This window comes from Myotis davidii, unplaced genomic scaffold (genome assembly GCF_000327345.1).
Source record: "Myotis davidii unplaced genomic scaffold, ASM32734v1 scaffold93, whole genome shotgun sequence".
In the NCBI taxonomy this organism is placed as follows: domain Eukaryota; kingdom Metazoa; phylum Chordata; class Mammalia; order Chiroptera; family Vespertilionidae; genus Myotis; species Myotis davidii.
The window spans coordinates 8523402-8549854 of NW_006292095.1; the positions used below are offsets into that span (position 1 = coordinate 8523402).

Below are 26453 nucleotides of genomic sequence, written 5' to 3' on the forward strand. Positions count from 1 at the left end.
TTGATTTCAGAGAGGAAGGGAGAGGGAGAGAGAGAGAGAAACATCAATGATGAAAGAGAATCATTAATCCGCTGCTTCCTGCATGTCCCACACTGGGAATCGATCCCACAACCTGGGCTTGTGCCCTGACTGGGAATCGAACCATGACCTCCTGGCTCATAGGTCAATGCTCAACCACTGAGCCATGCCAGCCGGGCTATATCAGTATATTTTAATCGATGCTCCTGTGTTAACTGTTGCCTGTGGGATGTGCTTGAGGAGATGTGACTCTTGGTGTCCAAGCAGTGAATGAGGACCTGGGAATTGTCTGTGCCTGCTCTGAGTGGCAGATGCTGGATGCCTTGGCCAGTACAAAGGGTTTGAGTTTTGAGCTCTCTGATGCTGCCCAGTGATACTCACATGTACTTTATTTAGAGCCAGTCCTAAAATGGTGTTCCAGACGACTCCTGCTCAGTTTGGCATATTGTTTTAAATCCAAAATGAGGATTTGGAAGGTTCTTTTTCCTGTGAGCTAGTGGTACTGTGCAGTTTTTTATTTTGCGGTAGAGCCATGCAGTCAAGTTGAAACCAGCGCAAGCTCCTCAGTGTATCTGCTAGGGAACGGATGAAAAGAAAATAAAAACACTGCTCTGGTTCGTCGTGGCCTCGATCCAGCTGTGCTGTCGATTAAAACCACTTCAGCATTTCCCTGTCCTGCTCCCGTGTCCTGATTCGGTGTTATTGTGTCTTAATTTTCTCATGTACCTTGGATCAGAGAACGTGCTGTTTTTCTCATAACGTCATTCCCCGGTTCTGATCCTCTAATTCCTTTCATGCAAGCTCAAGGATCTCGGAGGTGCCATTATTTTTCCCGAGCACTAGCTCCAAGTTACTGGGGGAGGATTCATTTTCAAGGCTTGGCATCTGAAGGGCCTGGACCATAACACCCAACCGCCATCCACTGCTCATTATTAGACAAAGGGGACCTGATGCTATGGTAGGAAATGTGAGTGAGATGGCTGTTTGGTGGTCATGAGTAACAGGCGGCTTGCCTGGAGGATCCGGCCTGGGCAGGCGGTGCTGCACGGGGGACCCTGCATGCCAGCTCAGCTCTCGGGTTGCAGAGGATGGACTTGGCTCTAATGTTTCTCTGGGCCAGGACCTCCGCTCTGTGCGAGACTTCATTACAGACCATCAGATGGGAGAGTCAACCCAATAACTTTCCATTTCCCAGCCGGGAAGTGAATCTGTGAAGATGTTTGGCTCTACTGGTGCAGTGCACAGAGCCATGTTCCTGGCTAACAGGAATCAGCAGACATTTGGCACGTGGAAATGTACACGCACGCACACTCCCAGCGGGTAATGAGTCCTGTCCCTCTCCAGGTCTGTATCACATGGGAGACTCCGGCTTTCACTTGAGAGACTTCCAGTGCAAGTTCATGGATGCTTCCCTACAGGTCTTTTATTTGTTATATATTTTAAATTTTTTTTTTGGGGGGGGGTTAAATTCAGATTTATGAGGTATTTTTTAAAAAAAGTATATTTTATTGATTTTTTACAGAGAGGAAGGGAGAGGGATAGAAAGTTAGAAACATTGATCAGCTGCCTCCTGCACACCCCCTACTGGGGATGTACCTGCAACCAACGTACATGCCCTTGATCAGAATTGAACCCGGGACCTTTGAGTCCGCAGGCCGATGCTGTATCCACTGAGCCAAACCGGTTAGGGTTCCTATAGACCTTTTAAAGGTTGGATTGCATTCTTCTCCCACAATCACCACCGGTAGGTGGCACCTCCCTCCTGCGGGTACTATGCTCCTCTCTCAGGGCTGTTCAGCAACAAGGCAGATTCCATCCATCCCAGCCTCAGATGCCAACTGTTTGCAGTGCATACCGTTCCTCTGGGCCACGTCAGAATCACAGAAGAAGCAGGGAACGGAAGAGGGATGGTTGCCTTGGACCAGGGCAAGAGAACACTCTAAAAATCAAATACTCAAGGACTGTTTCCCTGTGCAGTGGTCACATAATGATTCCTTGAAAGACATCTGTGTGGGTCTTCTGATCTTCCATCCCGCAAGTCTGCTCTATTTCCTAGTTGTTAGCCAACTCTCAGATGTTACTTATATCGAAGTAAGTAAAGAAGGCATCAAGGTCAGAAGGGATACCTCCTGAACCAGAGCCACTTCACACGTTTCCATTAGATTAGGTTCCGACAGCTGGGATTATCTCTGTGCTAGAAGCTGCTTATGTTGGGCTGCTCTATGCATTATTTAGAGACACTGAAACCTACACCACCTTCCTTTCTATTGTGCTTCTGGTCTTCTAGTCTTGAAGCATTCATAGTTAGAACAACAACAAAATAATGTAAAGTGGGAGAACACTAGCTATGCTTTTCTTTCTATATTTACAGAGAAAGAATCTGTACAACTTCCTGTGACGAAGGACTATACAAATTCTGAATGAATCTTGAATTTATTGGACACAGGGAGGGGGTAACGTGCTGCTCCCTTGGGTCCCGTAAGTGTAGAGTTGAAAGTGCCCGTCGCCCTCTGATCTGTCCCGGGCCTCACGAATCCCTCCAACAGCATCCCTAAGAGACATTGTTGCAACCTGTCCTGAGTCTTGAGGGTGGCGGAAGACCTCTCTTTTTTCTTTTTCCTCTCTTTTTAAAACAAACTTTTGAAAGGTAAAGTTTACATATACCAGTGTACACATTGTAAGTCAGCAGTTGGTGACAACTTACCGATCAAGGTATACAGCATTTGCCTACTCTTTGTGCTCCTCTGTAAGCTAGTCAATCTCCCCTAACTTCCACCCTCTGCACCACCCCATCCCACCCCTGCCCCAGGAAACCTCTGATTTGAGTTTTTATCTCTTTAGGTTAGTCTTGCTAGTGTAGAGACTTCATTTAAATGGAATTGTATACTATGTACTCATTTGTGTGTGTGTGCCTGGCTCCGTTGCACAGTATGTTTTTGAGATTCCTTTATTTTCTGATCAAGGAGAGATGAAACTCTGAGTTTTAGCCCATATTGTATACGTATATGACCAAGAATAAGACTTAACATAATTCATGCCTTTCTGCCCATACTGAGGCTGTTGAGGGCCCGGACATTTTTTTTCTTTGATGGGAATTGACTGTCAGAATTGCCCAGAACTGAAGGAGCTCCTCAGATACAGGGTTTTATTTTTAAAATTTATTTATTTTAAAAAATCTTTATTGTTGAAAGTGTTACATATATCCCCTCCTTCCCCCGCCCCCATTGATCCCTTCTAGCCCCCACCCCCCATCTAATCTTTATTGTTGAAATTATTACATATGTTCCATTTTTGTCCCCATTGATCTCTAGCCCCCACCCCCACTCCCTGCCCCAGGCCTTCACCACCCTATTGTCTATGTCCATGGGCTATGCATATATGCATACAAGTTCTTTGGTTGGGTTAAAGCAGGCAAGTCCCAGGCAAATTGGGACCAGTTGGTCACCCTAGGCCCCTCTAGTAGGTACCATAAAGAACATTAGGGCACTAGAGTGTGAGCTTTAAACGTTAGAGGGTGGGCAAGAAATATGGGCACTTACACTTCTTCACCTTGAGGCTCTCAGCAGCAACCTCTGGAGAATCCTTCTGGAAGCGTCTCCAGCTGGGCTTGCATGCCTCACTTACCTGATTTCAGCTGAGGTTTTCTTTTAAACATTTTGTATAGTTTGGTTTCCTATTTTATTAAGGACATATTATGTTTTATTACTTTTCTGCTTTGCAGAATACTATTTTAAGAGCTCTGACACTGGCAACATTTAATACTTGGAAATGTCATCAAGATTGTGAAGTACATATTTGAAAGCACTAAGATTAACAAATTAATAATTATTATTATTTCAAGGTGTTTGGTTTGATGTGCTCCAGCTTGATTATTTTGAAGTGTTTAATTTTAAAAACCAACCGATTTTTTGATAGAATTACAAAGCTTTGTTCTAACATGGCTTCTCTGAGGATGTGTGCTGATCTCTCATGTTTACCTGAAATAATTCATTACCTGGGTGTTTGCAGAACACGTTCACCTGTTAATGCTCATATAATCTATAACCTGCCAGGTTTCTTTTGGGGCATATGAAATCCCTGGAAGTTAATGGTGTCATATAATTTTCCATATAAATTCTGAACTATGATATTTAAAAGCATGCATGACTCCAAGGGTAACACTTCCTGAGTAGCAGTGGGGATGATACGGCAGTTTGGAGTATATCTGTGAGCCTTTACATACTACACAAAGTTTGTGAGGTTTTTAATGCTTCTCTTCAGAGAAGTGTTTCTTTATTTCTTTAATTTTTTTTAAAAAATATTTTTATTGATTTTAGAAAGGAAGGGAGAGGAAGAAAGAGAAACATCAATGATGAGAGAGAATGATTGATAGGCTGCCTCCTGCATGCCCCCTCGTGGGGATCCACCGGGAATTGAACCATGATCTCCTGGCTCATGGGTTGATGCTCAACCACAGAGCCACACCAGCAGGGCTTAATTTTTTGATTTTTTAAAAATTATGTAAATAATGTCTGACTATACCACTAAGGAAAATTTAAACAATAAAGAAGTCTAGCAAGCTTAAAAAATGAACTTTTATCTTTTCTTTCTCAGTCCCTGTCCCAGTCAGATTAATGGCTATTTTTCCAGAATTTTTATGTATACTTGAATTCAGCCTATAGTTTTGTATGTTTTTTCTTAAACTGAATAATGCCATAGGTATAAATTGTGTTTTTTTTTCATTTAAAAATATGATTTAAAGATTTTTTAAAAGGTTAGACTATATAAATTTACTTCATTATTTTAAAAGCTACGTTGACTCGGTAGTATGGAGGCACCTACATTTATTTAACCACTCCCCTGTCAGTGATTATTTAGGTTAGTGCTATCTTTATTTTTGTTTTGTTGTTGTTATGAACATACTTGTATGTCTCTGCTCAGATGAGCTATTATTTCACTACATATCTGAGGATGGTGTTGCTGTGTCAATGGATAGATTAAATTAAAATTTTGGTACATACTGCCAAATTGGCCTAGAAAAGGCTGTACTGAGTTCCCCTCAAAGTTTGAATTCTTATTAACATGTGAAAAATTTGAAACAGAATAAAAATGGATAATTACATTTTGCAAGCTCAGACAGCAAATTCATTTTTTCTGCTTTTAGTAAATCTTTTTTATTGCTTACTTATATATTTGATTTGTATAAAACTTCTCGGAAAAATTTAAGACACTTGGCTTATTGATTTATTTGCTAGTAATAATTTCATAGACTTCACATGAGCTCAGAATTAGCATGACTGACTGCTAAGATGTTTCTATATAGTAAACACTAATGAAAATGTGGTCAGCGTGGAATAGTCAAGAAATCACCGACACTTAAAACTCTCCCATACAAAGCTCAGGTTAAGAGTCCAATTTTTTAGCGTTTTCTTAATATCCTATTTTTTATTTTTATAACTCACCAATTCTTTTTCAAATCATTGACTGTCACAATTTTTTTTTGCAAAGAATTAACTGGATTAATAAATGCCACAGTGCTGCTAAGATTTCATTATTTTTTTATGAGGTGGTGCTATTACTTACTAGTCTACCATAAAGTGTTATCATAAGTAATTAAAATAAAACTACTGTACTTGCTGGAGTAAATGAGGCTGGAGAAAGTTCCTAAGATGAAGTAGCAATTTTCTCATCAATGCATTTCACCTATTTCTCCCTGTTATGTTTACAGAAACCTAATTAACCTCATTGGGTGGAGATGCGAGTCATGAAATCAAACAGATGGGGATGTGAACTGAAATTCCTCTTCGCGTTTGATGGGGCTGATATGATTTGCAGATGAACACTTGTAAATGGCTTTCAATACCTTGTCTCAATTTTAAGACTCTTTTTTAGAATGCCCAGTGATTCCACATTTGAGCTCTATCCCCTTGACAGATACTTGGTGTTAACACCTCATTTCTGCTTTTTACTTCTTGCTGTCTACCTCTTATTGGCAAAATAAACTAAGGTCTGACTTTTGCAAAATAAAATCTAAAAATGTATTTGAGTACTTACTACATTCCAGGCTCTGGGTTAGGCTCTACAGGCCAGGATGAACAAGTCATGGGTCCTGGAAGGGCTGCCTGCCTGGCAGGCCAGACAGTCCGCACATAATTGCAGTTGAGTATGATAAATGCTATAGTTCAGGTCAATACAAAAAGCCACACGGTAACTGAGTAGGGAACAACCAAAATGAGAAGTTGGGCAGCTTGGAAAGCTCTTCCTGCAAAAGCATTCACCTCTTAAAGATCCATAGTCAATAGCAATTTAACCTGTTTTAGAAAAAGAGCAGGAAAGGTCTCACCTACAGCGCTGCTTCTCAAGGCAGCAACATGCAGACTTCTCAGACGTTAGGCCACAGACGAATGCCGTCACCACTCAAGTACATTAGGCTGCAGATATGAAAAGCCTGACCCAAGTGGCTTAGCAGCCCAGGCCTTTGTTTACTGGATCAGCCAGAAGTCTGGGGAAGGCAGACCTGTTTTGTTCAGCAGTTCAGCAGTCACTGACAACATCTTTCTGCTCCGCCAGTTCTCCACGTGGTCCTCTGAGGGCTGTGGCAGCTGCCAGTTCTGTGACCTCCCGTAGCTAAGCACATCCAACCACCCCCAAACTTGGGGTGGTGATATCCCTGTCTGAGCATCCTCACTTTCTCACTGTCTTATGCTTTGCCCCTGTGCACCTGCTCACTTGCTGGCTGGCTGCTTGCTTGAGCTGAGCTTTGGAGGATGGGGATGAACTGAGCCTCAAAGGCGCCTTGCCGGCTAGGCCTCCATGGTCAAGACCAGAGTGTCTGAGGGGATTTTCATTTCCAACTTTGGGGTTCATTCTGTTCTTTCTTTGACCCGTAGTCTCTACTGGGTGAGGTGTTTTGGGACAGATGCCATCTGTCTTTGAGTATGAGCAATATAACATAAACTGATATCACTGTAAATTCTTTTTTAAGACATCAGTAGTGACTGTACCGAAGGGTTACAGTAAGTAACTTATTTGAATCTTACATACTCACTCTCCCACACTGACATACTGACACACTGATGAACACCTGATGTTAGCATTACTTTGGGAATATGGATGATGTTCCTTCTCCTCCTTCTGCCCTCTGCCCTCTCCTCCCTCTTTTATAGTTTTCAGTGCAATAGAATTTTTGTGTTGAACATGTATTATACTAGAAATTTGATGAAATATTTAAGCGAAATAAAAATTAGTGAGCATTGTTTATGTCCTTTGCTTTATGTATTTACTGCCTCACTTTTTTTGACTGCCAGAGGAGAGCTGGATCTTATATTTTTTATAACATCACACTGAGGCCTATAAAATACAATTTATACATTGTATGACTAAGGATTTGGACCTAAAATCCTTGACCAAATTTGTCGTCGTTGTGTTTCTGTGATGAGACATATGAACATTAGAAAATTAAAATGGGGTCTCTTAGACATGGCTGACTGTGGAGGACAGGGCTGTATTCTTCACTGTTTCTCTCTTGGGTAGAGAGCCTCTAAGATGATTAAATGGAGCGGGACACAGGAGGTTTTGAGAATAAGAGTTTATTTTTCCAGGTCATAGCTTTCAACGAAGGTCAGATGTGGCCCAGAGACTAAGTGGAATATAATTAATGATTTGGCAGTTCCATACCTACCTGGTGGATAGACTCATTCTGGCAAAAGCACTCCTGTGGTGTCTTGATCCTTCAGAGGACATAATTAGCTTGGAGACCGACTGCTGGACTCAGGATTAACTTCTGTAAAATGTCCCTTCAGCCAAGAGTCTAAGACTCCTGGAGAGTGTGTGCTGACGTTTTAGTTTTTGCTGTTTCTTGACCCACGTTCAGAGTTGAGATTTGTCCCACAAAGTGGAAGAATCGGGAGGCTAGTGAAGTGACTGCATTCGCTCAATGGGATCGCAGTACCTGATCCCGAGAAAGAACAGGGCAGCTGTATCTGCCCTGCTGAGGATCTCTCTCTCCATGGACATATCTCTTCACAAACAATGACAGGCTGACAACAGTATGTGTAGTATGTTCTCATTTATGTGAAACAAATCTCCTGGACCCTAAAAAGCATTTTTCTTTTTCAAATGTTAACATCTCTGAATCAGAGGACAGCCTCCCTGCAATGGCTGCCAGCCGGGCAGCAGTAGGGGTGCAGTTGCAATTGCCTGTGGGGGCGGGGACTGGGTCGTCCTTCCCTCTGGCACAATGGGACACCTGAGCCTTTGATGTTGCCACCAGCAAACCATTCAAGGATCTTCTGAGGAAAGAATATGAGTCACGTTTTCAAGTCTGAAAATGTTGACACCTGGTAATGCCAAGAAAGCACAGGCATCAAAGCGTGAGGATGGGTGTGAGTGGCGAGGAAGAACATCTCAGAGACAGAGGAGCACTCTGTTAAGCAATGCTGTATTGCTAACAGTCTTAAGGGCACAGGGAAAAATATTTATTAAAAAACCCTGACATCAAAGATTCAGAAGTGATTCAGAGTTTGGACTCTGAATGTGAAGACATTTTAGATACTTTAACAATTTAACTTATATTTTTTCCTAAGCATTCACAAGAGTGATAAATGATAAAAAAAAAAAATCTATAAGTAGCCCTAACTGGTTTGGCTCGGTGGGTAGAGCGTTGGCCTGTGGACTGAAGGGTCCCAGGTTCCATTCTGGTCAAGGGCATGTACCTTGGTTGTGGTTACATCCCCAGTAGGAGGTGTGCAGGAGGCAGCTGATCAATGTTTCTCTCTCATCGATGTTTCCAACTCTCTATCCCTCTCCCTTCCTCTCTGTAAAAAATCAATAAAATATATTTAAAAAAATCTATAAGCAAATCTAAAAGAGCACTTTCAATAAGTATACATAAAAATTCTAAGTATAGGAAAGCATTATATCATAGTTTAGTTGGAAATACTTTTCTTAGTGACATAAAAAATAATGGTACAAAAAATAGTACATCTTATAGTTTATTTTTTTCTAGATTTAATTTACATGTGATTTCCTTCCTCCCTTTCCTTCCTTCCTTCCTTCCTACCTTCCTTCCTTCCTTCCTTCCATCCATCCATCCTTTAAAAAAATGGAGAACATACAAGAAACTGCTAACAGAGGGGAAGGACTGGGTTTCTGGGTGCATGTGACACTTTTCCTATATAATCTTTTGCTCACTTTATTTCCATTTCTATCAGAGCTACATGTACTATAAGTTTACATAACAAATAGTTATCTCCTGAGGTTACCACTAGCAGGACTTTTATCTGACCTTTTGGGTAGTGAGCACCAGATCTCTAAGTAACATGGAGATATTACTATTTTGTGACTTTTCAGTGGTAGGTGTTACCTGTTGATTCAATCTTGGAAGATGAGCATTTACTCTCTTACCCTGTCCTGCTCAAGACACACTCACGCTCTTGTATCCTCACCTTTCACTTGTATTACCACATTTGATAGATCAATATTTACTTTACATTATTATGACTAAGCAAATGATATTCATAGGTGAACCAGATAGTACACTGATTACTTTTCTTGTTTGCCCTGAGTTAATAACTGGGTCGTATTTATTTTCTTTAACTGCTTGGTTTCTTTATGTACTTATCAGAAATTCAGCCCCAAACGCTTTGACCAGTGAGAAATAATGATTCCTTTCTTTCTCCTGCCAGGGCTAATTGTGTTTGTGTTATTCTACTTTGAATTTCAGCTAATGTTTTAACATTTACATTCATAATCATAAGATCCCTGGGGCTTATTGTGTTCATCTTCGAAGTCCCAGAGTTCCTAGCTAGCTTAATACTTTCCAAGTAGTAGGACTCAGAAAAAACTTGCTTTTCACTGTTGGCTGTGCTTCTTGGAGTGGGTGGTGGCGTCTTCTGTTTCCAGGTATGTTGGCTGCAAGAGAGAGAATCAGAATATGAGATGCAGAAACACCCTAACCGGGTTTTTAATATCAAAGAGTCAGTTTTTTACATGCTTGGGACAGACCAGAAAGCCTAATCCAGGGTTATGGAGCTTTGCTGTGAATGTCAGAGTTCAGCAGAACCATGAGGACCCTGAAGCGACTTTGCTAACAAGCCCTTGGTGACATGAGCTCCCATCTCTCTGGGGGAGTGAGTGCTGCAGGTTGCATTGCAAACTGTCACTCCTGCTCTGGTTTCTCCTTGGAGTTCACAGCACCGCATTCTCACTTTTTCTAATTATTACTGTGGAAGCAATGGAATTTCCCTTTGTGTTGAGATTTAGACACTGTCAGAATACTTTAATATGTTGTTAAGCTTATAGCAGGGAGGTAGCCATTGTAATGGTTATCTTGAACACTGCAAGTTGTTTGAGCTTTATGAAACAAATGATTTAATCCAAGACAGGAAATTAAAACAAACTCAGTGAGGTCACTATGAGTTTAGCAACGGCTGGGATGATTAACAATAGATGTGATTTATGAACTATTGCTATCCCCTACAATTGTGTTTTGCCCATTGTTTCATAAGCTTTAACATCATCTGGCCTTATAGGTTTTCATTTCCAATGGGTAAAAGGCTCTGTAGTAAAAGAGTTTAGCAACAAGGAAGTCTTTATCTCTTTTTACATTAAATGTCAAGAAACACAGTGGAGAGGATTTGTAATTTGTGATAAAACTTAGAATGAGGTCAAATACAGTTATACAGAAGACTTCACCTCCACCTCATCATTCTTTGTAGCTACCTGGGTCATCAGTATTCTGTATATTTTAATTAGCAGCCCAGAGAAGGAATTTATAACATAGTACCTGAATGAGGAATGTGCTATTGATTTCCAGTAATTTGATGGATCCTTTCTTACAGGGAGTCTCATTTTCTGATTTTATATTTTCCCTTCTTAAATGGGAGACTTGAGTTTTTTCTGCTCCCACATTTTCACCAGATGGACTAAGAAAGAAATAAATCTTTCTGGTGATTCTCTGAGGGGAAAATAGGGATCTGGGATGGTGGTGACAATGGGGAAGAATTATGAAGAAACAACATTTTTAGAAAAGTCAAGAAGCAAGAGAAAACTTGCAACATAATTTGCAATAATAAGTTGCAATCAGATGGAAGCCCCAAGCTTTTGAAATGGACTTCTGTATTAATCAGTCTCATAGGAAAACACATTATTGTAGGAATTTCAAACAGTGGGGATTTATAATGGGAATTGATTCCAAAGGGGTTCAAGGTGGCTAGTTGGAGCAGAAGGAGGAGGTGGAAGGTTATACAAAATGAATAAAAAGGAAACATTTCAGGGGCAAATTACTTTACCCAAAGAACAGGATGGCTGGTCTCCAGGGATCCACCGATGGAAGTGAGCAGGAACCCATGAGCCAGCACTCCCAGGTCACTGCCACGGCTCCTGTGGCTGTCACCACTGTTCACATGACCTGGGTCTCCACCACAGCTGTGTTCAAGGTCCCCAGCTGGGCTCTCTCCACTACACAAGAGGCTTTAGGATGATGCTTCTCCTCCCCCTCCACCTTCCAGTCTCCCGGCGGTGCTCCTGCTGGTGGGACCTAATGGCGAGGGATCTTGAGAAATGATATTCACAGGGTCTCAGCCTTGCACAATACAGAACACAACATACCAAAAAAACAAAAAAATCTGAATTTGTGTCCTTGGTTTAAGGAATCACAAAAGGCATATCAGGCCCATTTAATGTAGAACATGAATTCCAGAGGCCAAGTAACCACGCTTGGGTAGGATGAGTGGCAACGTTTGAACAATGGAACCCTTAGACCTGGCCAAGAAGGGTCTGTCTACTTCGGCCTTTCTCCAGCTGCGAGGAGTCAATGGGCCGCGGTTACAGGCCCTCCTCACCTTAAACACCACACTCCCAGGACCAGGACCCCTGAATTCCCTGCCCCAAAGGCTGAATTGGAGCCTACTCCAGAACCTGCACTGGCCACTTCCTGTTTTATCCTCCCAAGAGCAAACGGGCTTAAAGGTTGTCCAGGGGTGACTGCACTGGAAACTTGTTAAATAAAAATGGCAAGACAGACTTTATTTGAACTATTGTAATAGAGGAGAGAGGCTTCAGTGTAGAGCTGAGCTCAACTTCCACCCTTATCCCCTGTCCCAGTTATGCCCCAATTAATGAATTATCTGCCTAGATTTAGTGGGACATACGCAGGTGACCGGGGTCAGCAATAACGGCCTATCCCCTGGTACTTTAATGTCTAGACCAGTGGTTCGCAACCTTGGCTGCACATTAGAATCACCTGGGAATCTTTTTAAAAGCCTGATTTCTGGTCCTCATCCTCTGGAAATTCTGTTTCTTTGTTATGGGGTGAGACTCTAGACCAGCGGTTCTCAACTTGTGGGTTGTGACCCCGTTGGCGGTCAAACGACCCTTTCACAGGGGCTGCCTAAGACCATCCTGCATATCAGATATTTACATTACGATTCATAACAGTAGCAACATTACAGTTATGAAGTAGCAATGAAAATAATTTTATGGTTGGGTCACAGCATGAGGAACTATATTTAAAGGGCCAGAAGGTTGAGAACTACTGCTCTAGACAGTTGAGCCGAACTGGAACACATGAACACAAAAGACAGAATTAGCATGCAATCACACAAGGTTTATTTACCTATTCCCAGTGGGTCCTAGGCTCCGGCAAAGGCCACCCAGCAATGCACACCAAAAGATGGATGACAAAGACGGAGACAGACAGGTGGCCACAGATGGTTGAGGCTCACACAGCAGAGCAGTCAGGGGCTCATCTCACAGAGCGACGTGGAGTCCTCCTCTTATCAGGCAGGAGACGTTGACTGAAGAGGGTCCGGTGCTTATATTGCCAGTAGTAAACAACTTGTGTCTTATGGTGTGGGCCAGACAGTGTGCCTATGCTAAGAGCAGGACCTTTACACTTAAAGGGCTTAGGGCGTTTACATCAAAATAGTGGGCCATTCACCATGCTCATAACATTTTTGGAAGTTACAGAATATTGGGGTCTCCGCACAGCAAACATTTCACACAGTAATCATTTCACACATTAAAGGGGTTTCCTTATGACCATAACAGTATAACATCCCCTCACCCCCTAGAGCAGTGGTTCTCAACCTTGGCTATGCCGTGACCCTTTAATACAGTTCCTTATGTTGTGGTGACCCCCGAGAATATGGGTTTCACCTGTGGCCGGCTTAAGTGATTGGAAGGGGAGGTTTGAGGGATTGAGGGAGGATGAGTCAGCAAGTGAAGGAGAATTCTCTCCCTTCTCTTTTTACCCCTTGCCAAGCACCAAAGAAAATTATGGATTGTAGCAAGCAAGGATGTTAGTTTTGAATACATGTGTCCCTATTTGGTATGAACCATGGCTTTACACATTGAAATAAAATTCTGATGTTTAAATGTTAAAGTTGAAAGATAAAGCATCTAACTACTTGTTAAATTGATTTATAGCTTTTAAATGTTTAGACATATGGTAGGTGAGACTGTCTTTATACTCTTGCCTCAGGCCCTGCACTGTTAGGAAGGGGCTGCAAAGTTATTGACTGGCCTGCAGCACAGCCTCAAGAAGGGGCCTGAGAAATTCCCAGGCCCGGGGGTAGAATGGACAGATGCCTAATTGCACATGTGTAATTGATAGAGGGCTATAACAGGGATAATTGAGAGAGGGCTCTGTGACATAGAATTGATTAAGGGGCAGGTAAAAGGACTCATGAAGGGAGATAATGGGAAAGAGGGAAGAACACGGGTCTAGAAGCTAGTATGAGAGTGTTTTGAGTCGCGTGGCCTGCCACAGTCTCTGAACTGGTTACAGCCAGGCTATGTCCTCAGGGGCGCATGTGTGGCAGGAGACCCTAGTGCCCTTGGTTAGAATTGAGCTTGAGATAACAGGATCCTTTCCCAGGTACCAACACCAGTCTTGCACATTTTTAGTTAATCATCTAGAGAACGTAAATGGCCTGATGGGATTGTGAGGGAAAGTTGAGAAAATTCATGTGAAATGGCTTTGAAAATAGCAATGAACAAGGCAAATGCTCGATGATAGTGTAAGAAGCAGCTCCTTGCCTTAGCTGTTTTTCCTCAAAAGTTTTAGTTCCCTCTATTAGGAGTATATTTTGTGGTACCAAATTTTTAAAAATGTATCTTTAATGTTGAAAGTATTACAGATGCCCCTTTATTTTCCCTATTGACACCCATACCCCATCGCCCCGTCCTGCACCCGCTCCCTGCCCCAGGCCTTCATCACACTATTGTCCGTGTCCATGGGTTATGCAAAATGCATACAAGTTCTTTGGTTAATCTCTCCCCGCCCCTCCCACCTACCCCCATCTTCCCTCTGAGATTCATCAGTCTGTTCCATGCTTCTATGTCTCTGGATCTATTTTGTTCATCACTTTATTTTGTTCATTAGATTCCACATATGAGTGAGATCCTGTGAGACTTGTCTTTCTCTGACTGGCTTGCTTTATGGGACACTAAGGGGTTCTGTCTTCTTAAGGGGACTGGGTTTAAGTTGGGTGATATTTTTGTGGGTGCACTTGGGGAGCCAAGGATAAGTTATGCAATAGATTCCATGTTGTAGCAGGGCCAGTGATACCTCTGCTCCTTCACCATTAGCCAGTCTGAATACTCTGGTCCCACCAGGGGTTTTTAGCTCCAGATAAATGACTGAAACTTTGTTAGTCCAGTGGGGTTAATAACATGTGTGGCTTTTCTGTTTTCACCAGTTTGTCTGGGACTCACAAAAGAAGGAAAGGAACACAGAAACATGTACTGTAAAGTATCGCCGCTGCTTATCTGCTGTTTCAAATTCAGGCTCCGTAGTCAGCAATCTGGCAACATTTGCCAGCATTAGTTTTATTCCATTTGTATTCCAAGTCGCAGTTTCCTTTGAGATGCACTTTAGTGCTTAAGATCTATTTGTCAGCTGTTATTTAAAGGAACGAGTAAATTTGTCAGTATTCAGTAAACAAAATAACCCAGAGAGAAGAAAGTTTGAATCTGATTTTGTTAAATGTAAGCTCCAATGAAGAGGACTAGTTAACCAATCACATGTAAGTTAGTCACTTTTACCATAGGTTAGTTGATTTTAATTTCTCTAAAGACCCAGGTTCCAACTCTTGTTATAGTGGGCATTTAAATAACTCACTTGTTTCCTGAGCCACATCCAATACCTTTTAGGAATTGCTCAATATCAATACTCATATTTTATGCCAGGATATCCTCAGTGAAGTATTCTAGATCTGTTAGGGAGCTAATTTTTAATGTGTGTTGTGTATCTTAGGGAAGTAACTGGAAGGCACTTTAAAAAAATATTCATTTTTATTGAGTTCAGAGAGGAAGGAAGAGGGAGAGAGAGAGAGCAACACCAATGATGAAAGAGAATCATTGATTGGCTGCTGCCTCCCGCATGGCCCCTACCAGGGATCAAGCCTGCAACCCAGGCATGTGTCCTGACCTGAACCTCCTGGTTCATAGGTCTGTGATCAACCACTGAGCAACACTGGCTGGGCTAGGAAGTACTTTTTAAGATAGAAAGAAAAAAAATGGAAATGTTTGTAGAAAGTTAGATTCCTCTTTTTTTAAAAAAATATTTTTTTATTGATTTCAGAGAGGAAGAGAGAGGGAGAGAGAGAGATAGAAACATCAGTGATGAGAGGGAATTAATGATTGGCTGCCTCCTGCACGCCCCCTACTGGCGATCGAGCCCACAACCCCTGGCATGTGCCCTTGACCGGAATCGAACCTGGGACCCTTTGGTCCACAGGCTGATGCTCTATCCACTGAGCCAAACTACCTAGGGCTAGATTCCTCTTAAACAGGCCTTTCTTCACAATTAAAGATATAAAGCCACTGCTACAAATTAAACAAAATTCAGATGGACGTATGAGAACCTCAGCCTTCAATTTTAAGAAGCGTGTTGCTTTTTAGCACATGAATATAAGTCAATGTTTCATGCTTAGATTCGGTAGGCTTTTTTGCTACTGCAGATTGCATATGGGAGCAACTCAATGCTCTTCTCCCCATCCTTCCAACATCGAGGTTTCAATAGCAGCTTGGAAAAGGAATAATGAGTTTGTAAGTCCTCATCTTCTAGTTGAAGTTAATGAAAGGTTCATTATAGCTGGCGCCTATTTCACGTTTGGTTTCTATTATCACACAGTCTGAGTGGACCCAAATAATGGTCATGAAAAGGCCTAGCACAGCCATGTGGTTTCTCTTGTACTTTACTGGTTTAGACAAGCAGAGATGAAACTCAAGTCCTCTCCATTATCCGAAGCACTGGAGGCGGATTTTGTGTCTTTCTGTTTCCCTGCTCTGCATATTGGATCTTTCCTGCGGCACATCCAGGGTGAGCTAGGTGAAGAATCAGCCACGTGCCACATAACTAGTAGCAACAGACAACCACCGGTGTTTGAGTCACTTACTCGAGACTTCTGTATCTGATCCCCCCGTTAATTCCAGACCCAGCTTTGTTTTAATCAGTCCCCTCCAGTCTCTAATCTTACAGTTAGAATCTTACTCTGACTTGCATGGATTGGACTGTAGTTCTTCCTCTCCTAGGCAGATGGCCTTGATACTGTGTTGTGCCATCGGTGGAAACTTTATGTTCTAACTCAAGTTTTATGGGTTCCAGTTCCCATCATTGGTTACTTGACCAGCCTAGAACCTTTTTGAGCAGCAACCACTGCAATGCAGTAAGTTGCCTAAAATCCTCTTCTCTTTCATGTCCTCATGTTTCTCTATTAACTGTTGCTGACCATCCCAACTCTGTGTGCCATTAGATCTCAGGTGTGTGGATGAGTATTCTTTTTTTATGCTAATGGTCAGATATAGCAAATGCCAAGTAAATAAATATATAACCACATTTAGATGTTAGTCTTTCATTCTTGATCATTGAGAATAAAAGCCTGTTATCAAGACAGTAGTACGTAAGCACCCCTACGTTCATAGCAGTGCAATTTACAATAGCTAAGACTTGGAAACAGCCTAAGTGTCCATCAGCAGATGAGGGGATAAAAAAACTATGGCACACTTACACAATGGAATACTACACATTAAATAAGAAAGAACTCTTACCATTTGCAATGGCGTGGATGGACCTAGAGAGTATTATGCTGAGCGAAATAAGCCAGTCGGAGAAAGATAAGTATCACATGATCTCACTCATATGTGGAATCTAATGAAACAAATAAACTGATGATCAAAAATAGACCCAGAGTCATAGAAGCATAAACAGACGGTTGAACCTCAGAGGTAAGGCAGGGGAGGGTGGGTGGGAAGAGATCAACCAATGAACTTGTATGCATATATGCATAACCAGTGGACACAGACAATGGGGTGGTGAAGGCCTGGAGGCAGGAGCAGGCTGGAAGAGGTTAATGGGGAAAAAGGAGGACCTATGTAATTCTTTCAGCAATAAAGATTAAAAGAAAGAAAAAGACAGTAGTACTTTCTTTAGCAATATCTCTGTGTTCAGTGTATGTCTTCCAACATAATCTTATTTGAATTTTAATTGTTTAAAAGCCTTTTTTGATTAATTGATTTCTTATTTATGTACTGTTGCCACCACGGAGTATATATTTATTTGATAGTGTGCACTGGCATTAAATAATTAATTTTTATGAATTGTACTGGACGATATGTTTTACTTCACTAGAAGCATTTATTTGGTGCTCTCCTTTCCAGTGGGAGCTGGAAGATGGATTTTTCTCCCCTTTCCTTACACTTAAAAACACAATTCAGGGGCCAGAAAATTATCCATGTCAGGAACACTTTAGAAATTCTGTATTTTATATTGTGATACTGTCTTAATTCTTCTTTCTCAGTTAGAGGAAGGAATTCTTCCTGATTGGGCCTCCACCCATGCAGTCAGGAAACAATTGCTTACCACATCCATCACTTCTGTCTGCACGCGATCATGCTTCAGAGGCTCCCCAGTTAATCCCGTGGAAGCTAGAGTCACTCATAATTATAATCCTGTTATGCCTTCTTTATTTCTTGATGTGCTTGTTAATTCATGTCCATGCTGCAGTGGTCTGTAACATAGTGCTATTATCAGCTCTTTCGTCTTTAAAAGCCTCTTGTCTACCATTTTGACTAAGATTGATTAACTGCACTTTGTTGAAATCGATCATTTGGATTAAAAAATCTATCCTGTATATTTGTTCTGGCTACTTTTGCATGATTTCACCCTTTTTTCAGTTAATCAATCTGCCAAGCTGATGGCTTTTCTCTTGTTGGCTTCCTTTCTCTTGCTCTTTTCTTTTTTAAGAACTGTCTGTATCTTTATTTCTTACGTCCTCTCTTAGGCAGCAACCTCAGGAAGAAAAGGCAATTGTAGGAGGCAGTGGAATGAGTTCTCCCATTAGATCTCGGCTAGACACCACTCCCATTTCCCCTTTTCATTACACGAGAGAGAGGGTCCTGTCCTTAGTGATTCTCTCCCGATCTGGGGTGAAAGTTGTATGACTGCCTGCCAGGCACTTGGCAGACACTGTAACAGGCTTTTTATTTACAGCTTCAGACTTCTCTGTATTCTAATCTTACCAGGTGGACTCAAAGTTAGCACCAAGATTCTTTTGGACACACTCATATTTTCTTTTCTTCTCCTAGGTACTGACTTTAACATAGATAGCTTACCTCTGCCCCGGAAAGCCCACCATGACTGGGCCCTTTTCCATGAAGAGTCTCCAAAAAACAATTATAAGCTCTTTCATAAGCCAGTCATCACTTTGTTCAACTACACTGCCACATTCAGTCGCCATTCCCACCTGCCACTCACCACCCAGTACCTGGAGGACATAGGGGTCCTGAAGTCTCACCGATACCTGGTCCCTTTGCCGTCTAAAAACAACCTTCGGAAAAGACTCGCTCCACTGGTGTATGTGCAGTCAGACTGTGACCCGCCATCAGATAGGGACAGCTATGTTCGAGAGCTGATGACTTACATTGAGGTGGATTCCTATGGCGAGTGTTTACACAACAAAGATCTCCCTCGGCAGCTGAAAAGTCCAGCCTCCATGGATGCCGATGGCTTCTATAGGATCATCGCACAGTACAAGTTCATCCTTGCTTTTGAGAATGCAATTTGTGACGACTACATCACTGAGAAGTTCTGGAGACCTCTGAAACTGGGGGTAGTCCCTGTGTATTATGGATCCCCCAGCATCACCGACTGGCTTCCAAGTAATAGAAGTGCTATTCTCGTATCGGAATTTTCTCACCCTAGAGAACTGGCAGCTTACATCCGACAGCTGGACTCTGATGACAGACTGTACGAGGCCTATATGGAATGGAAGCTGAAGGGTGAGATCTCCAACCAGCGACTCCTCACAGCTCTCAGGGAAAGGACATGGGGAGTGCAAGACATCAACCAAGACAACTACATTGATGCATTTGAATGCATGGTATGCAGCAAGGTGTGGGATAACATTAGGCTTCAGGAAAAGGTAAGTGTCTCAAGGTTTGGCAGAGAGGTGCTAGGGGGCCATCTTGATGGTGTCTGCCATTTGGCGTCCTCCTGTGGCAGCTACCTCATTACCGCTCCTCATTCCCGTCAGAGAGGCCAGGCTCTGTAGGCAGGCTGACTATTCCTATCCTTTGAGGATTTCCATGGAGTTCACTGTCATGTCTTTCTTCCTTCAGGCCTTAGAGTCTCTTTATTGTTTCTTCTGGAGGACACCATGCTGCAGGTGCTGGGCAGTGAGACGGGAGGCTGCAGAAGGAGGAAAGAGGCCAAAAAATTTAAAAAACTTCAAAGTTTTGAATCTTGTCCTTTAATCTTTCACCTTTCTGTCAATGCTGTGGTTTTGGCCAGACCCCTTATACTCATGCCTCACTTTTCAGTTCACATACACAATAAATTAACCTCTCTCTTTCTTTGATTCCTGTTCTTTCTCCTCATGCTTTTTCATGTATAGAGAATATTCAAAGGATTATGGGAATAATCCTTAAAAGGTTATTTTTCTTAAATTATCCTATATAATAAAAGGCCAATAAACGGTAGAACAACCGAACAACCAGTCGCTATGACATGTGCTGACCAACAGGGGGTACGCGTGGACCATGGTGGGCGTCAATAGCAGGTGGCAGAGCGCAGAACATGGTGGGTGTCGACCACAGTGGGATGGTGGAGCAGGTGAGCGGGGCCACCAGACCAAGGCGGAGTGCTGGGCGCTGTCATCGAGACGAGCCTCTGGTGGTTACTGAAAGTTCTTTTCTCCCACGTGCTGTGGTCCCGCCTGGTGCTTGCACCTGCTGCCAGTGCTGGCCCCGCTCGTACCTGCAGCCAGTGCTGGAGCTGCCACTCTCACCCACTGCCGGCGCCCAGTGCTAGTCCCATTGCTCTGCACTGTCAGCGGGTGCAAGCAGCAGCTGCTGGCCCTGATCGCCCCTGAGGGCTTCTCCACCTCCTCCTGCTCCTGAGGGACATTCAGGGCAGCCGCCGCCGCTTGCACCCACTGCTGGTGCCAGCCCCACTTGCACCCACTGGCGGCGCCAGCCCTGCTCGCACCCACTGCTGGTGCTGGCCCAATCACTCCATGCTGTTAACGGCAGTGGGAGTGGGGCTGCTGGCAGACAGGGGACCAGCGGCTGCGGCGGGAGGGGCCAGGTGGGGGCACGGAGGATGGGCTGAGACCCGCACCTGTGCCCACTGCCGCCTCCTGGCCCACAGTAGGGGAGGGGCCAGGGGCACGGAGGATGGGCTGAGACCCGCCCCTGTACCCACTGCAGCCTCATGGCCCACAGTTCCTTTCAAGGTGTATGAATTCATATAAATAAAGTTCTTAGTCATGTCTTCAGAGTTCTAGATGGTTTTAACATTTGTTTGTTTAGTCACTTATACCAGGCATGCCCCCACTTTACATATAACTGAATTTTTATAAGGTAATTTATTGAAAGAAAAATTAGTTTCAACTACTATCTTTGAAATCTTTTAAAGATGAGAGGCCCCAACATAACACTTGGGTATCACCTATCAGTCCTTTGCCTACTCCCATATACACATAATGGTTTAAATAAATTCTCCAAAGGCAAATGTTTATTTTGACTAGTATATTAGTTTCTGGTTAAAAAGAAATCTAAACAGTGTGTGGAATTATTTTTATGTATTTTGTGTATACTATATAAAGCTTTTATATACTAAATATGTACTTAAAACATTATTTTCCTAATTTTAATTATTATGAAATTTTAAATTATTTTATCTGGTTTGATATGACAAATGTTTGCTCATAAAATAATTTATTTTAAGCTGAGTGCCTTGGTCAGCAACAGGAACACTTAATATTACATCATTCTTCTCAGAGAATGCATCCTAATGTCCAATGACTTCCTTTATGACCTAACTTATAGGGCCACATAACAGCAAAAACAAAATACACAGACTACTGCAAAAACACACGAGAAAGGAGAGATCATATTAATTGCCCATGCTATATCAATTATTTATTTTCAGAACATGCCAAGGCAGAAATAGAACTTCTGAGGGTGATGACTTGCCTGCTCTGTATTTAACAGTCCTTTTCAGGTTCGGAAATTATATTCACAGAAAACTGAATGACTTACACAAACCCTAACTGTTTCGGCACTTCACAGAAGCCCTTTTGGAAGGATTACTGGGGACTGGAAAAGAAGGGATAACAATATTGGTAAATAGCTTTTTAAAAGATATAGGAGAATCATACATTCCTGTATTTCCAACAAAAACAGATAACTGATATTTTAGCATGCCTGAGGGTGGTGTGATTCAATGTCCTTCTCTAAGGAGTCTTTGAAGAAACATACATAGAATAGGCTCTCCTCCACCTTGCTGTCAGTCTTCCCACAGTGCTGGTCAGCGAAGATGATAACTAGGCTTTGCTTGCATTTCAGTGAGCCTGTTACAGTTCTCTAATGCTAATGTGCTCGTTATTGAAAAGCAAACCAAAACATACCATGAAAGTAAATAGGGTATTGGACCAGTTGTTTTCATTTGCATTTATTTTACAAGACTTGTTACAGATTTTGTAAGGCATGCCTTAAAGCAGGGGTGGGGAACCGTTTTTCTGCCAAGAGCCATTTGGATATTTATAACATCATTCTTAGGCCATACAAAATTATCAACTTAACAATTAGCCTGCTATATTTGGTCAAACATTTAAATAACTCATCCCCAATGGCTTGGTAGGGCCAGACCAAATGATTTCTCAGGCCTTATATGGCCCATGGGCCAGGATGTCCTCCAGCCCTGCCTTAAAGTAAGCTACTTAAATATGTTTCTTCACATTTTCCTTTTCAGTTGAAAGAAATAATTTGATTTCCTCTGTGGTTATTTTTTTTTATCTTGCAATTGATAGTAGTTTAAATCATTGTACTTGGATGTAGAAAATACTATTAGAATATCAAATATATTCCCCCTTTATTCTGCTTTTGCCCTCCTCTTCTTCTCAGACACATACTACCCAGTATGATATCTATGGCTGTGTAAACAATATTACCACCAACGTAGTAGCTTAAAACAATATATACTTGTTATATCACAGTTTCTGTGGGTTAGGATTCTGGTCATGGCTTAGCTGGGTGCCCTGGAAGGATTCAATCAGGGCTGTTAATGAGGGCTGGGTTCTCATCTGGAGGCTCAACTGGGGACAGGTCTGCTTCTAAACTCACAGGCCTGTTGGCAGATTCAATTTCTTGAGTTTGTAGGATTGAGAGCATCTGTTTGGGGCCAGTTGTAGGCTGGAGGCTGCTCTCAGGTTCTCGAGTTTCTTGTGTTGGGAAAAGCTCCCAAAGTCTAAATTTAGGATCAATTCCAAAGAACTGACACATAGCCTTATCCAAATTCATACGAGCTTTAATAGAAGAAACTTACATACACAGGCAAAACAGCTGCTCCCTAGTGGGGGCAGGCGAGGAAAAATTCATACCCCTCCCAGGACAAGGTCCCCTTTAAAAAGGGGTTAATAGCAAAGGTTAACAGCAAAACCAATTGGCATAGAGACCTCCTGGTAGAACAATGAATCACTAAGTTAAAAGACAACATCAGGACGTTACTATACTCTCTACATTCATTAACCTCCTTCCTGACGGCATGATGTTTGTCTTTGAGTGGCATTCTGGTTTTTGGGGTAGTCAGCCATGCATGAGGTTCCAGAGAGTTAAATAGTCACAGAGAGTCCAACAGTCACAGAGAGTTCAACATCTCCTAGATGCCTTTGCTGGTGGAGCCATATTGCATCTCTGAAGTGAGTTCCCCTACATTTGTCATGTGGGCTTCCCCATCATGGCTGCTTACTTCCTCTAAGCCAGCCAGGGACTGAGAGATTCTTGCAAGACCAGTACTACAATCTTAAAAATGTAATCATATACATGTAATTATAGACATCCTCTCATCTTTTTCATATTCTGTTGGTTAGAAGCAAGTGACAAGTGATACCTACACTCAAGAGGAGGGGAATACACTGGGCATGACTACCAGGAGGCAGCAATCAAGGGGCTATCTTGAGTCTGACATCCTGGTGAATCTGAGTAGGCTTATTCTCAGTGTAGTTTGCTTTATTTATGTAGGAGAAAGTCTTCCATTATTGAAGAGGTCACCCATGATTTAATTTTAGTTAGTTAAAGAACATTTATTGATAAATGCTCCTGTCCTCAAAGAGGCTAAAGTAGGAGAAACAACGTGCAATCATGAGAAATACAACTTCATGGAATTGGGATAAACTTAAAAAAATAGCTTTATTGTAGTGTAATTGACATACAATAAACTGCATATACTAGTATTTAAAGGGTGCAATTTGATTAGTTACGACATATGCATACACCTGTAAAATTATCACCACAATTGAATGACAAACATTTCTGTCATCCCTCAAAAGTTTCTTCATGTCTCTCACCACCCCTTGCCTCAGACACCCATCTGCTTTTTGTCACTTTTGACAAAATTCTAGGCAGTTTTCTAGGATTTTATATAAATGCAATCATGTAATGTGTACTCTTTTGTGTCTGGCTTCTCTCACTCTGCATGATAATAACGACAGTCATCCACAACATATTAGTATTACATTTCTCTTTATTCTGAAGTTTGGACATACCAAAATTTGCTTATCTATTCACTTGTTGATGGACATTTGACTTGTTTCCAGTTTTTGGCTGTTACAAATAAAGCTGCTATGAACATTTATATACGTCTTTGTAAGGATGTATGCTTTCATTTCTCTTCTATAAATACCTAGGAGTGTAATGCCTAGATCATTTGGAAGATGTATGTTTAACATTTTGAGAAACTACTAAACTGTTTTCCAAAATTGCTCTATCTTACATTCTTTGAGTTCCATTCATTAACAGTTGGTGTGGTCAGTTTTAAAATTTTTTACCATTCTGATGGGTATATAGTGGTATCTCATGGTGGTTTAATTTATATTTTTCTAGTAACTAATGATGTTGAGTATCCTTTAATACTTTATTGGTATCAATATCTTCTTTGGTGAAATGTCTCTTTAAATATTTTGCTCATTTTCTGAAAATTGAGTTTTCTTGTTAATCTTCAGTTGTAAGAATTTTGAATACAACTCATTTGTTAATTTTGTAATTAACAAAAGTTCTCTTCCAGACTGTGGCTTTTCTTTTCATTTTATTTTACTTAATTTTATTTTAAAATTACAGTTTACATTCAATATTATCTTTTTATTTTCTTTACAGTGTCTTTTGAGGTGTAAAGTTTTAAAACATTTTTAAAAAAAATATATTTTATTGATTTTTTACAGACAGGAAGGGAGAGGGATAGAGAGAAACATCAATCAGCTGCCTCTTGCACACCCCCTACTTGGGATGTGCCTGCAACCAAGGTACATGCCCTTGTCCCAAATTGAACCTGGGACCCTTGAGTCCACAGGCCGACGCTCTATCCACTGAGCCAAACTGGTTAGGGCAAGTTTTAAAAATTTTGATGGAAGTCCAGTTCATCAATTTTATCTTTTTAGAATTTATGCTTTTTCTGACCTGTTTTTAAAAAAAATTTGTCTAACCTAAGGTCACTAAGATTTTCTTCCTGAAATTTTGTTAATTTTAACTTCCACATGTAGGTCTATAATCCACTTGGAGTTCATTTTTATAATGCATTATGATGTAAGAGTTAAGGCTTGTTTACTTGGATATCCAATTATATCCACACCATTTTGTTGGAAAGATTATTCTTTCCTGATTGAATTACCTTGGCTTCTTTTTCAAACATCAATTTTTCAACATATGTATAGGTCAATTTCTGGACTGATTAATGCGTCTGTATTTGGGTACTGTAGCTTTATGATAAGTCTTGCAGATGAGGTAGTGTCAATATTCTTTTTCAAAAGACAGGATGATTACTAGACTAAGTGAGGTGGTCACACTGTAAGGCATAGAAATATTGAATCATCTATTATACACCTGAAACTAATATAATATTGTGTGTAATTATACTTAATTAAAAAAGCATTAAAAAGAGGAGTCTTAAAAAAAGAGAGTAGTCTTTTACTTTCCACTTTTTTCCTTTCCTAGAAGCACTCACTTACCTCCCTAGTTACCTAAGTATTTTGGTATTTACTCAGTAAATAACATGCTCATACAGTATTTTTAAATATTCAGTGTTTATGGGGTTATGACTGTTATTCAGAGATGAACCTTGTTTTATACTATCATTTGTTTCCCTTGCCTGTATAGCTTTTATTTCTTTCTAGTTAATAATTGTCTTCTTGTTTATTATTTTTCTACATATTTATCACTAATTTAATTTTTATTGATTGCTGAAATCTCCTTTGAAGATGTTCAAATATACCAGTCATCCAGTTCGTTTCATCTTGTTGAAGAAATCTCTCACAGAGCATCCTGATTCCTCCAGTATGTACTGACTGCCTTCCACATTCAGTGTAGGGATCAGCCTGAGATCTCCCTTCCACAGCATCTTGGGAATTGCCCTTTGTGTCTTTTTCTTTTGTGTTGCCACCTCTCTTTCCTGCATGCTTTTCTCCTCTTTTCTTGGTTTGCTCTCTTGTTTTGGTGATCATATAACCCCAGAAAGCTTACTGAGAAGGGTACATGGGGGATATCTGAAATGTCTTGATTCTACTCTAACATTTAAGCAATAGTTTAGCTGTGTGTAAGCTACTAAAATGGACAGCAATTTTTCTCAGCATTTTAAAGGCATTTTTTATTGTCTTTTAAAAATGTTTAATTTTGTGAGAGAGAACCGAAGATGGCGGCATAGGTTAATGCCGGAAATTGCTGCCTTGAACAACCAATTCAAATTAAGCCTGAAACAGGTAACGGACAACATCCAGAACCACAGGAGGGCTGGCTGAGTGGAAATTCTACAACTAGGAGTAAAGAGAATATCATATCCAGACTCAGAGGAGGCGCAGTGCTGAAGTGAAATTCTCAGGTGTGGAGTGCGCGCGGAACGGGCTGGCGGCGCGGACAGGCGGTTGTTGTTTACAATCGGGAGGGAGCATCAGACTCTGAGCTCC

At 41.4% G+C, this 26453-nt stretch overlaps 1 protein-coding gene and 1 long non-coding RNA gene across 4 annotated transcripts in view; one reads left to right on the forward strand and one right to left on the reverse strand.

Moving 5' to 3' along the window:
• Positions 1-26453, forward strand: part of FUT10 (fucosyltransferase 10 (alpha (1,3) fucosyltransferase)) — a 70802-nt gene that overhangs the window by 41774 nt on the left and 2575 nt on the right. The window contains exon 4 of the mRNA XM_015565245.1: positions 18589-19424. Coding sequence (XP_015420731.1) covers positions 18589-19424 — 836 coding nt within the window. The remainder of the gene's footprint in view (positions 1-18588; positions 19425-26453) is intronic.
• Positions 9564-12831, reverse strand: LOC107183376. Of its 3 annotated transcripts, none has more exons than XR_001514166.1 (3): positions 12614-12831; positions 11289-11581; positions 9564-9909 (listed from the first exon to the last, which is right to left on the reverse strand). It is a non-coding gene; the product is annotated as an uncharacterized LOC107183376 (long non-coding RNA). The 3 variants fall into 3 exon arrangements; XR_001514168.1 differs by having other exon boundaries at positions 11289-11551; positions 12614-12830; XR_001514167.1 differs by having other exon boundaries at positions 11289-11536; positions 12614-12827.